At 38.0% G+C, this 14327-nt stretch overlaps 1 protein-coding gene and 1 pseudogene across 3 annotated transcripts; one reads left to right on the plus strand and one right to left on the minus strand.

The window, feature by feature from the left end:
- Window positions 1-471: 471 nt before the first annotated feature.
- Window positions 472-9425, minus strand: LOC144637664 (uncharacterized; annotated as a pseudogene). Its single transcript, XR_013567751.1, has 6 exons — window positions 6598-9425; window positions 4610-4688; window positions 3964-4028; window positions 3154-3312; window positions 2675-2797; window positions 472-1695 (listed from the first exon to the last, which is right to left on the minus strand). The product of XR_013567751.1 is annotated as an uncharacterized LOC144637664 (transcript).
- A 47-nt stretch (window positions 9426-9472) lies between these two features.
- LOC144637827 (uncharacterized) lies at window positions 9473-13887 on the plus strand. 2 transcript variants are annotated; one of them, XM_078496906.1, is made up of 7 exons: window positions 9473-9605; window positions 9770-9838; window positions 10204-10420; window positions 11200-11286; window positions 12373-12416; window positions 12871-12928; window positions 13472-13887. In XM_078496906.1, the coding sequence occupies exons 1-7, from the start codon at window positions 9584-9586 to the stop codon at window positions 13578-13580; spliced, it is 606 nt and encodes a 201-aa protein (XP_078353032.1). In that variant the 5' UTR covers window positions 9473-9583; the 3' UTR covers window positions 13581-13887. The 2 variants fall into 2 exon arrangements, with proteins under 2 accessions (XP_078353032.1, XP_078353033.1); XM_078496907.1 differs by having other exon boundaries at window positions 11203-11286.
- Window positions 13888-14327: the final 440 nt, after the last annotated feature.

Genomic DNA, 14327 nt, shown 5'->3' on the forward strand with positions numbered 1-14327 from the left:
CAATCAAAGAGTTGTAGGGCAGGGAAATGAACGTTTTTATTTTCTTGTTGGGTAGTATCAAGGCTAGTCTCCCTTGCAGCCGTTTTTAGTGTCATCACACAATGCTGCTCCCCACAAAGGAACGTTGCGTGACAACACTAAAAAGGGCTATGAGGGAAACTATATGTAGGCTTGCCCTTTTTCACCAGCCAAAGTTCCATAATTTTTGCATCTGAGTGAGGTCAATTACACAGTACAACTACAAGGGGCATTCTAGAAAGAGACAGGAAAGAAATCTGGAACAATTTTGCCTTTTCCCATTTGTCCATCATAAAAGGTGATTGATCTCACTCTGAACACGATCAGCTAAATCCTATACACTTTCCCAACTGGATAAATGGTGACAGGGTACAAGTCAGTTTTAGTGCATTGAGCCCTGGGCTGAAGGAAAGATTAAAAATAAATAAAATAAAAAAACAAACAAACTTAAGATGGCCAGACATATTTTAATACCAGGAAGTTGACGGACTAACTATATACACACTGCCTAATAGATACACACTTATAACTAAAAAGTACCATAAATGCAGTATTTAGGAGCAGTTTTTTTAAAAAATAATGCACCATGATTGCTAGTTCAAATAATGGTCCTTAAAAAGTGGCTTGGACCCCTGTTGGGAGCAAGTGCAATTAAAGCAATAATTTCCCTAAGCCTGTCAGCCTAATTAGATGATACAGCCAGCACAATCTATCAACAAAATGTAACTAACAAAATAGAAAACTAAATAAAAATGAATCGCCTAGCTGATCACATCAAGTACTTTCCCCTTAATTGGACAGTATGTTGTCAAGCAAATACCTGACAAGAGCAAAGAAAATACCAACTAAGAAATATTGTCTGAAAACCAAATTCAGCAATGAAAGAGTTTATCAACATATCTTTTGCTTACGAAATAACATTTTACATCAGTTTGCACACAATGAAGGATGTTTCTAACAACTTTCCATCACATTGGCTATAAATAAGTTAAAATGTCCACTAAAAATATTAATGATATAGTAAAAAAGCACAGAGCATGACTTTGTGACATTTTTGTGTGAAAAAATTCACAAGTAAAAATGATATAATAGTTTGAAAATAGGCTACAGATGATACTAGCATTGACTTGCTGAAATTCATTCAGGAATTTGACCAAACAAAGTCTAAGATGTTGGGTGGGGCACAATCACCATGGTAACAAATCTCAGACAGAAAATCAAATCAGTTACTATGGCAACCTCATAACCTACACCACCGTTACTGCAATTGGTCAGACAAAAAAAACTGTCAGAAACTTGAAAAAAAAGTTTCAAGAAATCAAAGTTCAGGAGTAGAAATTGTTTTGTGACAACCTTATGGCACCAGAGTCACTATCGGTATCTCTGATGCCACACTTGCCTGCAAATACAGTGGAATCACAATTTCTCAAATCTCCAAGAAAAATGAAAATTGTTCAGATCTACTATGAGTTGTGAAAGTTCAAGACATCTTGCCTTTTGCTTTGTTTCCACATCATTGCTGAAACCTCAATTTAAACAGATTTTTGCCCAGGTTTGTACATGCCAATAGCTGTATAAAAATGGGAAATATGTTTTTACAGTTTTATATTTATAGCTGATGATGTTGGTTCACCCCAAGCCAGGCATCAAATAAGCAAGATTATCCAGCACTTCAGCCTGTTGAAATAAAGACAAAACAGATGTATGTCAGGCATCTTATCACTAGCCTTAAGTTCCCAATCTCAAAAGATTAATTCTCCTTACCGAGTTCTATATTACTTCTTCTATTTCAATTCTAAGATTATCAATACAATATCTCCAGTTGATGATTGTCTATATTCTCATGACCTGTCTGCTCGGCAATGTATTGATGTTGTAAGGAGAAGTTCCCAGTTAAACTTTTAAAAATTCCACTTTCTTTGGAAACAACAGAAGGAAATGACGGCACCCTACCGTTCTGACTATTTAGTCATAATGCCTCTCTCTACCTAAGAATACAAGTGGGATTAAAGCTGATTTCCAGTCTGTACTGCGCAGACTTGGGGTTTGTTTTCGTTTTTGTTCTGAATTCGTTGAAACGTTACACTTTGGTCACAGCATACATGAAGTTTTTTAGTCCGCCATTACAGTTCGTTTCGTTCAAGAATTTCTTATGAGCTGAAACGTCGGTTTGAAATAGCGTCAAGGTTCTTCTACTGGTTATTATTGTTTTACAAGGATAACTGGCCTTAATAATGACGAAAAAGGTAAGTTTGTCGTGGAATTTTTAGTTTTGCTTGTAAACATTCCTCGGCATGTGAGGCTCACATAAACATTACAGCCGAGATTGCGCAGTACAGACGAATTCATCTTTAAGAATTTCTGAAGCAGCCTGACAATATGTTGAGCGATACAACTGCAGGGGGGGGGGGGTAAGTTGGTGGTTGGGGGTAGGGGTATTGACACTCTTTATGGAAAACAGGAATATTTAAGCACCATTACTGTCAGGTTCCTGTAAACAGTAGTTTTTATGGTGCTAAGTTTATGGCCCTATTCTCCCAGAGAGAGCTAGGATTCAGATGATGTCAGGTTCCAGTCATCTGAAAACAGGATCAAACATGTACATGTACATACATCTGCCCCACATTTCAATAAAGAGAGCATGATTCAATGTTACCTGGGTTTTTCTAGAGCAGCCATTCATTTCTGGTATTTGTGATGTTAGAAACAGTAAAGGGGATATGGCACACATGGCGGTGTCTAATAACACAGACAAACTGCCGTGGACTTCACCTGGGTCCTAAAAGAGAAATGCAGACAACAGCATAACATATAGTCATGTAGATTAACAACAAGGCACAATAATAATTTTTTATTATTGTACCGGTAACTTAAATCAACTAGGCCCTGGATCAACAAATTCAAATCTTCGCTTCCACATCATTCCAGCAGGCATGATCCCCTGCGAGGCTATTGAATTTTATTACCGGTATTACCAGTTTGGGCAAGTTCATTCATGTCCTCAGTGCTGCTTGTTTCTCATGCCCCAGGCTCTGCAAGCTAAGATGGACAAGCAGCTCTGGGGACAAGAACGGAGCAAATTTGCAATTTTTTCACACCTTCCCACTGGCCTAAACTCGACTGGTTTCTACTGACCTGTACTCGCAGACAGGCTCCAACAGTGCACAGGGACTCCCCCAGGAGTTGCAAGTGTGCTGCTAAGTCAATAGGTTCAGCCTCTTTAGATGTAGTCGCAGGTTTAGGGCTAGTGAGTCCAAGAGATTTCTTGACTTCCTCTGCCTTGTGCCGCCAATACTACAAAATAAAGAAAAGATGGAAAATTATTCAGAGCCATGCTCAAGCAGAGCCCGGCTGGCAGAGAAGACTTACTTTAATTTGTCTTTGGGTGACTTGTATAAGTTTTCTATCATGAAAGCTTTTAAGAGCTGGGCACCCAAGTTTCCTTACATTAGAGCCTTAGCATCCTGAACTCTGCAATATTATTCAAGGGTACAGCTTTGTTATTCTTACAGTCAAAATACTCAACGCGTGCCGCCTAATAGACAGCAAGGCTATTGCGTGTTGAGGGCTTTTTTTTTCTCAACCATGCCAGATATTTTTCCCAAAGCAGACTTCTTCTTTTTCTTCTTATCTATAAGTGTAAATGTATCTTAGTAAACTGTGACCACGCACTTAGCTTCAAGACAGCTGGTTTCCAGGCATGCAAGAGAAAACAATAATTTCAAATAAACAAAAGAGGATTATTTCAAAAGGGATGAAGGCAGACCAGATGGCTAGTAACAAATTCCAGGAAATGAACTCAAAAATGACCAAAAATAAATCCACCTGGTGTCAGGGCATGAACACCATCCTTAACCGCTTGGCCATGTTATACCTCCATAGGTTCAAATGTGTGTCTCTGTCGGAAAAGTAATAAAATAAATAAATAAATTATGCATTTCCCACCTCCTTGTCCTTGTCACTGAGGTTGTTCCAAGCAATGCCAACTTTCTTGCTGATTTCAGTAAACTCTAAAAGAAAAAAAACTTTGATTAACTTCACTTATTGCTGAACTCTCATTCACAAGAAGATGCAACAGTACATACTACAGTACCAGAAACCCATAAGGGTTGAAACGTGTAACGCACATGCACAGCGATTGAATATTCATTTTGCTAAGTACCATATTTGGAAACACGAAGGATTTATACGCGAATGCTTTATACACGTAATGACACACGCAACATAATTGTTGGTTTCGCGATAAGTTGCTTAAATTTCGACGTTACCGCCGTAAATTCCTTACAAAACTAAAGAAATACATTAAGTGTATCGAAGCGAAGTTCTCCAGACTACTTCAAGAAGATGAAATAGGAGAATTTAACCAAATTTAACTTAAATCAACCAAGCTTGTTCAAAAAACAAGATAACGCCATCGCGCGCGAGCTTGCGCGCGCTGTGAATTTAATCCAAATATAGTAATTTTGATCGGTTAAATGCTTCTCGTGATTTTCCAAATATGGTACTTAGTGTAAACGAATGTGCAAACGCTTTGTACAATGCGAATCATAGGGAGTTACACGTTTCAACCCTTATGGGTTTCTGACAGTACCTAATCCAGGGTTTTCTTCCACAATTTTCTTCCTGTGTTGCTTGCAAAACAGCAAATAAGATGTGACTGTTTTAGGTTTCTGAAGGGATACAAAAAAGCAGGAATAAGTGTTATTCAAATAAGTTTAAGTTACATCTCCTTTGCAGCCCGGGGAGGTGGGACTCCCATTAAAGGGACAGGGATGCTCGTCGTTAATTTTGTATAAATGAACCCCTAAAAGAGACCAATCTGGGCGTGACTCAAAGCTATTTTAGACCCCTAAAAGATACCAAAATTCTAGGGAGAAAAAGAACTTATATTTGTATATTTCTTCGTGTGCAACCCTAAACGAGACCCTGACGGCTCAAAATATTGTCATTTTCTTGCATTTTCTCCAGAACATCCTAAGCGAGACCCAAAGTCCGAAATTTATACCCCTAAGCGAGACGACAAGCATCCCCGTCACTCTCATATGGGAGTCCCCCCCGGGCTTTGCAGCCATTATTTTGTTTTTCAGACAATGCTCTCCTTTACTTATGGCTGCTGAAATCTAGGGGTATCAATTGGGGAGCATTTGCGAGCAGAGCATTTTTCTTTGCGAGCACAAGCATTGACAAAACTTGGCCTTGTGAGCAACAAGCACTTTTCAAAAAGCCGCTTCCATTCAAAGCCGAGCAGGCGAGCACTTGTTAAGATATGCGACCACGAGCAAACTGGCACCCACTAAAATTTTGCGAGCATTCAGGGCAGAAGCCTACTTTTGCAAGCACCGCAAAATTTTGATGGACCATTCATGACCTCTAAATCTGATTTGGGTTCTCTGCAGCTTAAGCCAATCACAATTTTGCTCACACCAATTATTCATTTGAAGAATAAAATACTGATTGAACCGAACATAAAATGAAATTTCTATATATGAACTCATCAGTTCAAGGTGTAAAACCCCCTTGATTTTCAGCTTGCCCTTCATATAAGCAGCTAAAATTTGGCTTGCTCAGGCAGTTGCATACAGGTACTTGTCTAGGTTTTCTAATAATAATAATAATAATAATAATAATAATAATAATAATAATAATAATAATAATAATAATAATAATAATAATAAATGAATATTTTTAACAGGATTAACCCATCAGACTTGAGAGTATGTTATCTTAGGGTGTAAGAAAAAAATTTAATCAAAGGCTCTAGAGAAATCTGAATGTATATATAAACTGATAGCCCAGAATAGCCAAAATAAATTTTAAATGTCTGCTGACAGACAACATTTTTTAATTGTCTATGAAATCTTAACATATGTCACAGTTGAGTAGTAATCTAGCTGTAAGTGATAATAACCCCATAGAAACTAACCATCAGTAGTCCACGAGGCCCAGCTAAGCAGAGAGAAAATAAGTAAAATAATTAATGCGAGAGAGAAATGTAAAGAGAGACTAAGATGCGCGAGGAAAAAAATAGATTTTTCCACCAAACTCAGCAAAGGAGCCAGAAAGACGGGTGAGAAGAAAAAATAGAGCCAAAAGGAAAGAAAAAAGAGCTGCAAAGTCCCCGTCAGGCGCGAGAGGAAATAAAGGGGAGAAGCACGGGAAAAAAAAAAAGAAGGGAGAAAAGAGGAGTAGTGCACCCCCAGGAACGAGGAAAAAAAGAGAGAAAAGGAAAAGGAACAGGGAAGCAAGTTGAGCGCGAGGTAAGAAAAGAAACAGAAAAAAGGTAAAAAAAAAAAAAGTAAAAGAAAAAAAAGAAAAAAGAAGCAGAGGACAGCGACGGATGTTAAAAGGAGGCCCTAAAAACGAAAAACTCCGACGGCCAAACTCTAGCTTCATTTTCAGCAGTTTTCAATATGCTTTACTTAAATTACCAGATGACTATGTCTGGACCCTTGTCCATCAGGCAAATGAGCATGAAAAATTACTTCCTTGGATGGAAAAATTACTGTAATCCAGACATTTTTTGAGCCTAATCACCTTGTTATTGTTTGAAACACATGATCGGTATTGAATGTAACATACCTGTGGTGACTTGCTACTTTTTGATGGAGTTGAACTGCCCTTTGCCTTTTTAATTTCCGTTGCTGGAGTTGTTTTCTTCTTCTGTTCACTTGAAGTTGAAGCTGTTGGTTTTGAGATCTTCTTTTTCTTCACATCTTCAGCCTTGTTACATGTACCTGTAGGAATCTTATCGCCTGAAGTTGAAGCTGTCGGTTTTGAGATCTTCTTTTCTTCTTCTTCAGCCTTGTTACATGTACCTGTAGGAATCTTATCGCCTGAAATTGAAGCTGTCGGTTTTGAGATCTTCTTTTTCTTCAAATCTTCAGCCTTATTGCCAGTAGGAATCTTATCGCCTGAAGTTGAAGCTGTCGGTTTTGAGATCTTCTTTTTCTTTAAATCTTTAGCCTTTTTGCCTGTAGGAATCTTATCTTTTTTTATCACCAATTTAACGTGTTCACTTTCAGATTGCGATGAAGGTAATAACTGTTCTCCACCAGAAAAAATTGCCTTTTTTGGCTTCTTTTTCTTTTTTTCACTTTCCTTTGAGTGTTTTTCGCTGGATTCAAGTTCTGCACTGTTATTCTGTTCTGGGTTACTACTTGCCTTTTCTAGATCAGTGTTTGAGAGGCCTTTGAATTTGATGGAAATTTTCTTCTTTTTGGCAACAGCTTTTTTATTTCTGTCAGGTTCTGAACTATTATCAGGCAATTTAGATACAGATTTCTTGTGGTGTGATTTCTTTGGCGAGCCATCTTCACGACTTCCTGAAGAGTGTTTATGCTTATGGTGATGGTGGTGGTGATGATGATGACGATGTTTCTTGTGTTTTGTTGAATCTTCTGATTGAGGAAGTTGCAATTTTAAGATAATATGCTCATGCTCTTCAGTTTTGCCATCAGAATCACTTGAGATTTTCTTTGACTTGTTAACTACCTTGTCCTTTTCCTTGCTAACTTTTTGCTGAGTGTCTTTGCTTAGCTTTCCTTTCTTTTTTGTTTTCAATACACTGGATGTTGCAGAGCTATCAATAACACCCATGGCGATGTCACTTAGAGAGAATCCTTTTGAATTCTCTGAACACTCTTGTTTTACAACACTTTCACCAAGTGATTGGTTTTGCTTTGTAGATGATTCATTTGCAGGTTTCTTTTTACTTGAGCTCTTTGGTTTGGTTGCCCTCGGAGTGACAACAGTTTTATAATCAGTTCTAAGCTCAGTAGGTTCAACTTTTACTTTCACGTTGGATTCACCAACATTTGAAATCTGAGTATCTTCTGAAGTATTGACTTTCTTTTTCACAGGTTTACCCTTTCTTTTATTTAACCTTCCTTTTTCCTGATCATCTTTTGAACCTTCTGACTGACTTCTCCCTGCTGTTGATTTGCATGATCCTGGAGTAATTACAGCGGCTGTTGCACTGATATCTCTACTTCCCTGTGACTCTTCCACTTTGATTACTAGACCATCTGACTTTTCACTTTTATGGCTTGAAGGCTGTTTTAGTTCCTTCTTGGATGATTTCTGCTGCTTACTTAACTGCTGAACACTGTTACTTTTTCTTCTATTGGGTTCCTTGGTGACTGGGGATTTTTGTTGCTCAATTAGATTCTTTAACACAAATGTATCTTCCTCGTATGCCGTTTTGGACAAGTCACTCCCTTCCTCAATTTTGTCAGAACCTTCACCACCCTCAAGCAGTGAGAAAGTTCTCTTTGGCTTATGACCTCGTGATGACACTCTGACTTTTGGCGAAGGTTCATCAGTTGTTATTGGTGTGTTCTTTGAAGAATCAGAATCGCTTCCTTCTGTTGCTGCTGACAGTCTTCTCTTGGTACCCTGAAGTTTTGGAGTTCTTGTTTTGGAAGAAGTTAACTCTTCCCTTGTATCCTCTTTCTCGAGTAATGGAAAACTCTTTTTTGGTACATGGGCCCTTGAAGAGGACCTCGCTTTGGGAGAACTTAAATCTAAAGACTCATTCTCCACACCTGGGGAGCCAGATACCTCAGATTTCTGCTCTTCAGTTTCCTCTTGTTCAAGCAGAGAAAAGATCCTTTTAGGGACAGGAGTCCTTGATGACGTCCTAACCTTTGGCGAGGGCTCATCTGGAGTTTCTCTCTTGATCCGTGTGTTAGAAGTGCCTTTTTCTTTTGAAGTCCTCTGCATGGCCCCTGTGCTCCTTGGTGTTGTTTCTGCACCTAGCTGACCAGCAGCATCTGATTTTCTCTTTACAGAATTACTTTGTGCAACTCTTTTGCTATGACTACCTTGCTCTTTTCTACTTGTTGTCTGCCCCTCACGTTCTAATTCATCCCTTCCTTGGTTGAAAACACCCGCCTCTGTTTTGAGCTCCTCAAGAAAACTTTGATAACTCCGTCTTGTTTCCCTTTTGTGGCCTTCATCGTAAACACCAGCCGGATTTGACTTTCTTTTGTTTTCTGGCGATCAAAGCGTCGTTTTTGGGTGTAATCCGTTTAGAGTTAGTAGAAGATTGATCTACTGACTGAATTAAATCGGAATCACCTGGTTTTGAACTTGAAGCTGCCTCAGGTGTTCTTCCAATAACAGCAGTTTCTTCATCATCGAACACTTTTGGCTTAGGAGTCCTTGACGATCTTCTTATCCCGGTATCAGCATCATGTTGTGGACTTTCAACTATTCCTTCCTGTGATTTCGATCGCTTTTTATGTGGGACAAGAGAAGGCGAGAAGTCATTATCCCCATCTGCTTCTCTTCTACGTTTACTTGGTTTTCGATGCGACATTTGATCAATCAGTAATTGCTCACTTTAGTGAGGTAAAATGGAGCGTAAACACAAACAAAGACAACACAAAGATCAAACCGCCATGTTGTTGTCCCTATGGTGAGTGGGGTCTAAGTGCTAGTCAGTTCCAGTCCCTCTCGTCTAAACATCATGGCGGCGTTTTGAACCAAACAGAACGAATCGTGCTCACGTTTTAACAACTTCTTTCTTGTATAAACAACGAAACGATTCTTGTTAAATTCAATTATGAGTTCTTCAGATATAAAAGGTAGGTACAAAATTTACAAAACTACCTTTTGAAATGGCCTTCAGCTCTTCTATATTGCTTCTTGATGTCACATGTCTGACTGGAGACTAGAGAGTCTAGAGTTGACTGAGTTTACGTCAAATTTTGAACATTCCGAGTTTAACAGATGCCTTTTGTAAATCCAGATTTAATAGGGAGACTGACAAACCAGAATACAGAAAGCCAAAGAACGGGATGCAAGAAATGTGGCTACAGTAAGTTTAAATTATTAAAGTTAAAGTCATTGTACTTATGCCTGACCACTGAGCTAAGGTGTTGAAGATAGTCAGGTTATTGGGAGCAAACACCCGCTAACTTGGACCGCAAGCACACTGTCTTTAATTTCAAGGATCAGAAAAGTGTATTGCATTACATGAAAACTTGTGAGTTGTAAAGCTGAGCCCCTGTGAAAGTGCATTTGTCAGTCAAGGACAGGCTTGCAGCATTGATCAAACTGTAATTTTTTTCACGTTGTATGTACATGTATTAATCTTCATTCTAATTTCTGGGCACAAAATAAAGATTGTTGTAATGTTTCTTTATAATTCTTACTGGGGCACTTGGCTGTTCATTTCATTAGGTGGACACCTGACTTTTCAGTGCCGTAACTTTGTTCGTGTTGATCCTAAGAAGGATGTTGTTGTTGACGTAAGCAGTACGTCAAGTGAAGACGACAGTGACAAGGAAATCAGTGTCAGCTCAACGTCGACACCATCCTCATCTGACTCAGATGCAAAAGCAAAGAAAACAAAGACTCAGAAAAGAAAAACAATGAAAGAAAGACAGAGATCTTCTCGGTAAGATACTGCAGACATTGCACTCACTCACTCACTCGACCTCTTTGTCCCGTCGGGGACATAAGGCCGCAATAATACTTCGCCACCCAACCTTGTCCTGAGCTTTGGCTTGCGCGTCACCCTATGATAGACCCATCTCTTCCAGCTCTTCCAGCAGACATTGCACTGCTGCAGCAATGCTTTATTTTTTAATCTTCAAATTTGTGAAGGGTGTTATGACTGTTTGTTAACAGTCTATCTAACTCACGAGAAGCCATGTAAAGCCAAACAACATAAACTAGAGGGCCATTCCTTTTTTCTGATACTTTCCCCTATGACGAGATCAGTCAAAATTTTCCTCTTAAACAAAAAAAACAAAACAATAAAAGTGCCAACAGAAATCCTTATCCCCTCCCCCCCCTTTCAGAAACTACCAAACTTACACCTGCATGCCAATGTTTTCTCCTCCTTAGAAGGAATCAAAGTTACCGTTACTATAGCTCGAGTTAGGAAAAATTTTTAGCAGGGGGGGGGGAGGGGGTTGTACTGGTGCCCTGGTTTGAATCATGCACACATCTTTTATGCATAATTTATTTGTCAAGTACACAAGTGAATTTTAAGCTCATTCTTGTATGGTTTATCACACGTTTATTTTCAGCACCATTTTAGCTTGTATTTTATATTCAAACATTATTTTGGGTTTTATATTTTCAGAGAATCTTGTCTTGTATAGTGTATAGATTATAGTCTTTTGTCAATGTTACTCAATCATATTGATTGATTTTGATTATTTATTTTAGAAGATCTCAGTCACTAGAAAGGACTTTGAAAGAAAGAGATGTCCCACGAAAAAGAGCTGCATCATATTCACCACCTGTTTCAAAAAAGTATGCCTTCTACTCATGTTCAAAAAATAAATTCTCCTTTGTTATCACCATACATTTCTTTCAATGCTAGTTCTGAGAATTTGGCAAAATGTAATCTACAGCTTATAAGTTGGTTAGTTTCTCAAACTCCAGGTCAACACCTCTAGATAGGTTTGAGTCTGGTTTAGACCATGAGCAACACCTCTTTTTTCATAATCTGTCAAGCATGAAGCAAAGTAGACACCAGAATGCACAAAAGTACAACTAGTGAACAAAAACTGTTATAATTGTAACTTAAGAAATAATTCTTTAGATGCATGCAGTATTGTTTATAGTGGAGATCTTTTTTCCTTTGTCTGTGGCAATTTATATTTAATAGTTCATTTTACAGTTGCCTGTCAAGTAACCTGGCCTTTGAATGGTAGTGAGGCTGAGGGTGACCTTGCATTGATACAAACCTCCCTGCTTTATCATGTAAATGCAAACTAATAAGCATCAAAACAACATGATTTACAAAACAAAAGCAGTGAGGTCTGTATCAAAACAAGGTCACCTCCAGCCTCACTTCCATTCAAAGGCCAGGTCACTAAGCAGACAACTGTAAAATGGTCTATTATAAGGCTCAGTGTAGTCCTTTCAGGGGCTTAAAAGGAACTGCTATCAACAGGAGCCCTGAGCACTAAATTAAAAATACTAGATTTAAAATTACATATAAAACATTAACAAATTATGTATACCATAAAAACTATTTACAATGTGATTATGAAAGTAATGTAATGTATAAAAAGCTATCTTGAATCTAGAATCGTCATCAGAATGTATTGTACCAGTATTTAGTTTTATTTGATTGGCTTTTGACTTTCAGCTCTGGATCATAACATTTTGCTTTAATACCCGATTCCCTCTATAGCGCGCGCTGCAGGGAATCACGGTAGTATCATCAAACCATGCGCAAGACTCAGCAACGATGCACGTTGCTGAGTCTCGCGCATGGTTTGAGAATACAACTACCGTGATTCCCTGCAGGCGCGCGCTATAGAGGGAATCAGGTATTATTCTTATTTATTGGAATTATGATGATCATCAAAGCTTGTTGTCATTTTGCAGGGCAAAGAGGCATCATTCATCATCAACAGATGAAAGTGACCAGAGTAAGGAACAACAAATTCTGTACTTGGATCATGGTTACATTAACTGTTAATTTTTTGGAAAGAAGTTAAAGTGTCACATTTTTGCCTGGAATTGTTCCTTTAATATTCATCTGCAACCTTAAAAACTGATAAGATATTTTTAATTTTATTAAATTAGATAACTATTGATGTCTTGCTTTCAAGGTAGCCTGCGTAACAGGTGCTGTAGTTTTGAGCGGGTGTGTGGGAAACACGAAAGGCATAAGGGGGCCACCATAGTTTTGAGCGCGTATGGGAAATTTTCCTCGTGCAGCCTTTTCGCAATCACGCACTCTTTTAAAGTGCAAGGCTAAATAAGCCAGCTGGGTGTACATAGATGCCTGCTACGCATTTTCGGCTATTCTCAAGGCAACTTAATCAACAACTTGTAATAATTATAATGATGACAAACAAACATTCATTGTCATTGTTTTAGGTGATGATGACTCTGACAATCACAGAGGAAAGAGAAAAAAGACAAAGAAACATCCAAAGTTAGTACACATTGAATACAAACAAATTACAGGTGTACTCTAAATAGCTATTAATATTAGGATGAAAAGCCATGCAGCCATAGCTGATTTGATTCAGATCCTCTCTTTAAATTTGGTAACATTGCTTTTTAAGAGCATAGATTTTAAAGACCAGAAATTTCCAAAAAAAGAACCCTTAGTAGGGCCAGAGAACCAAAAACGAATTTAACCCATAATAAAATAATTATAAACTGCCAGCCACATTGGTGAGAGGGGACACAGATGAGGCAATCAATAGTTCTTTTAACCTGCCATCTGACCTCTTTAAAGTTTGCAAGCCCCAATAAATAATAATGTGATCGTGGCTATGAAGGTAAATCGGGCCTAAAAAAACTTCAAATCCAGACAGCAATCAGTGATGTGCTCTTGGCTGGAGGATCTTGTTGACATGTGTTGGAAACTGGACTTTAGAATGGCATCTGATTGCAACTAATCAAGTTTCACTATGGCACAATGTTCAAGAAAGTAATTTAAAAATAAAATTAATGTAATTTTTGTATGCAGGAAAGAAAATTCAAGGAGTAAAAGCAGCAAGAAGCACAAACACAAAGAAAAGAGGAAAAGAAGAAAGAAGAAAAGTAAAAAACAGGATTCTTCTTCAGAATCTGAGTAATAACATCCATTGGGCAACTGTACAGTTTGTACTTTTATCAACACATTTTACAAAATACCAAAAGATGAAGGAAGAAAGCCAGGAAAACAAGCAAAGTTTAATTGTGGGATGATTGTGCAAAGGCTCTCTTTTTTCCCCTCCCCTTCCATGCCTTCCTGTTGACTAACCCTGCATGTCTTGGTATCATTTCTGGGCATTCATTTTTCAATGCTCACATTAGGATACAATAATTTATAAATCCCATACTATGACAAAGATTGAAACACGTTAAAAGCTTGTTCCCATTTTTTATTTTGCAACTTTTGAAGATTTTTTGGATCAATTTAGGTTTCTGGAAACTGCTCACCTACCCCTCCCCAAACCTAACATTAACCCTACTTATCGCTTGGGCAAAATGTTAGGTTTGGGGAGGGGAGGTGAGCAGTTTCCCAGAAACCTAAATTGATCCGATTTTTTACCCTTCCACATGTAAGTTCTAATTTAGTTTATAATTTTACATTATCCAACACTACCCAAGAAGCACCAGTTACTTGGTTTTATGTACGAAAATAATTTTGAATTTATTGAATTCTTACAGACATATGTTGTAAAAATGAATACCAGACTGACAAAAAAGTGATTCTTTAAATAAGTACTTTCACAAAGTTTTCTTTGTGGGCATAAATTGGTTTTAGCATAATACTTTATTTAACACACTTTTAAACCGATTGTATGCTGAACAATTCCTTTGTAAAGCTTAAATACCAA

The sequence above is a fragment of the Oculina patagonica genome, chromosome 14, assembly GCF_052425735.1.
Source record: "Oculina patagonica isolate OP01 chromosome 14, crgOcupat, whole genome shotgun sequence".
In the NCBI taxonomy this organism is placed as follows: Eukaryota; Metazoa; Cnidaria; class Anthozoa; order Scleractinia; family Oculinidae; genus Oculina; species Oculina patagonica.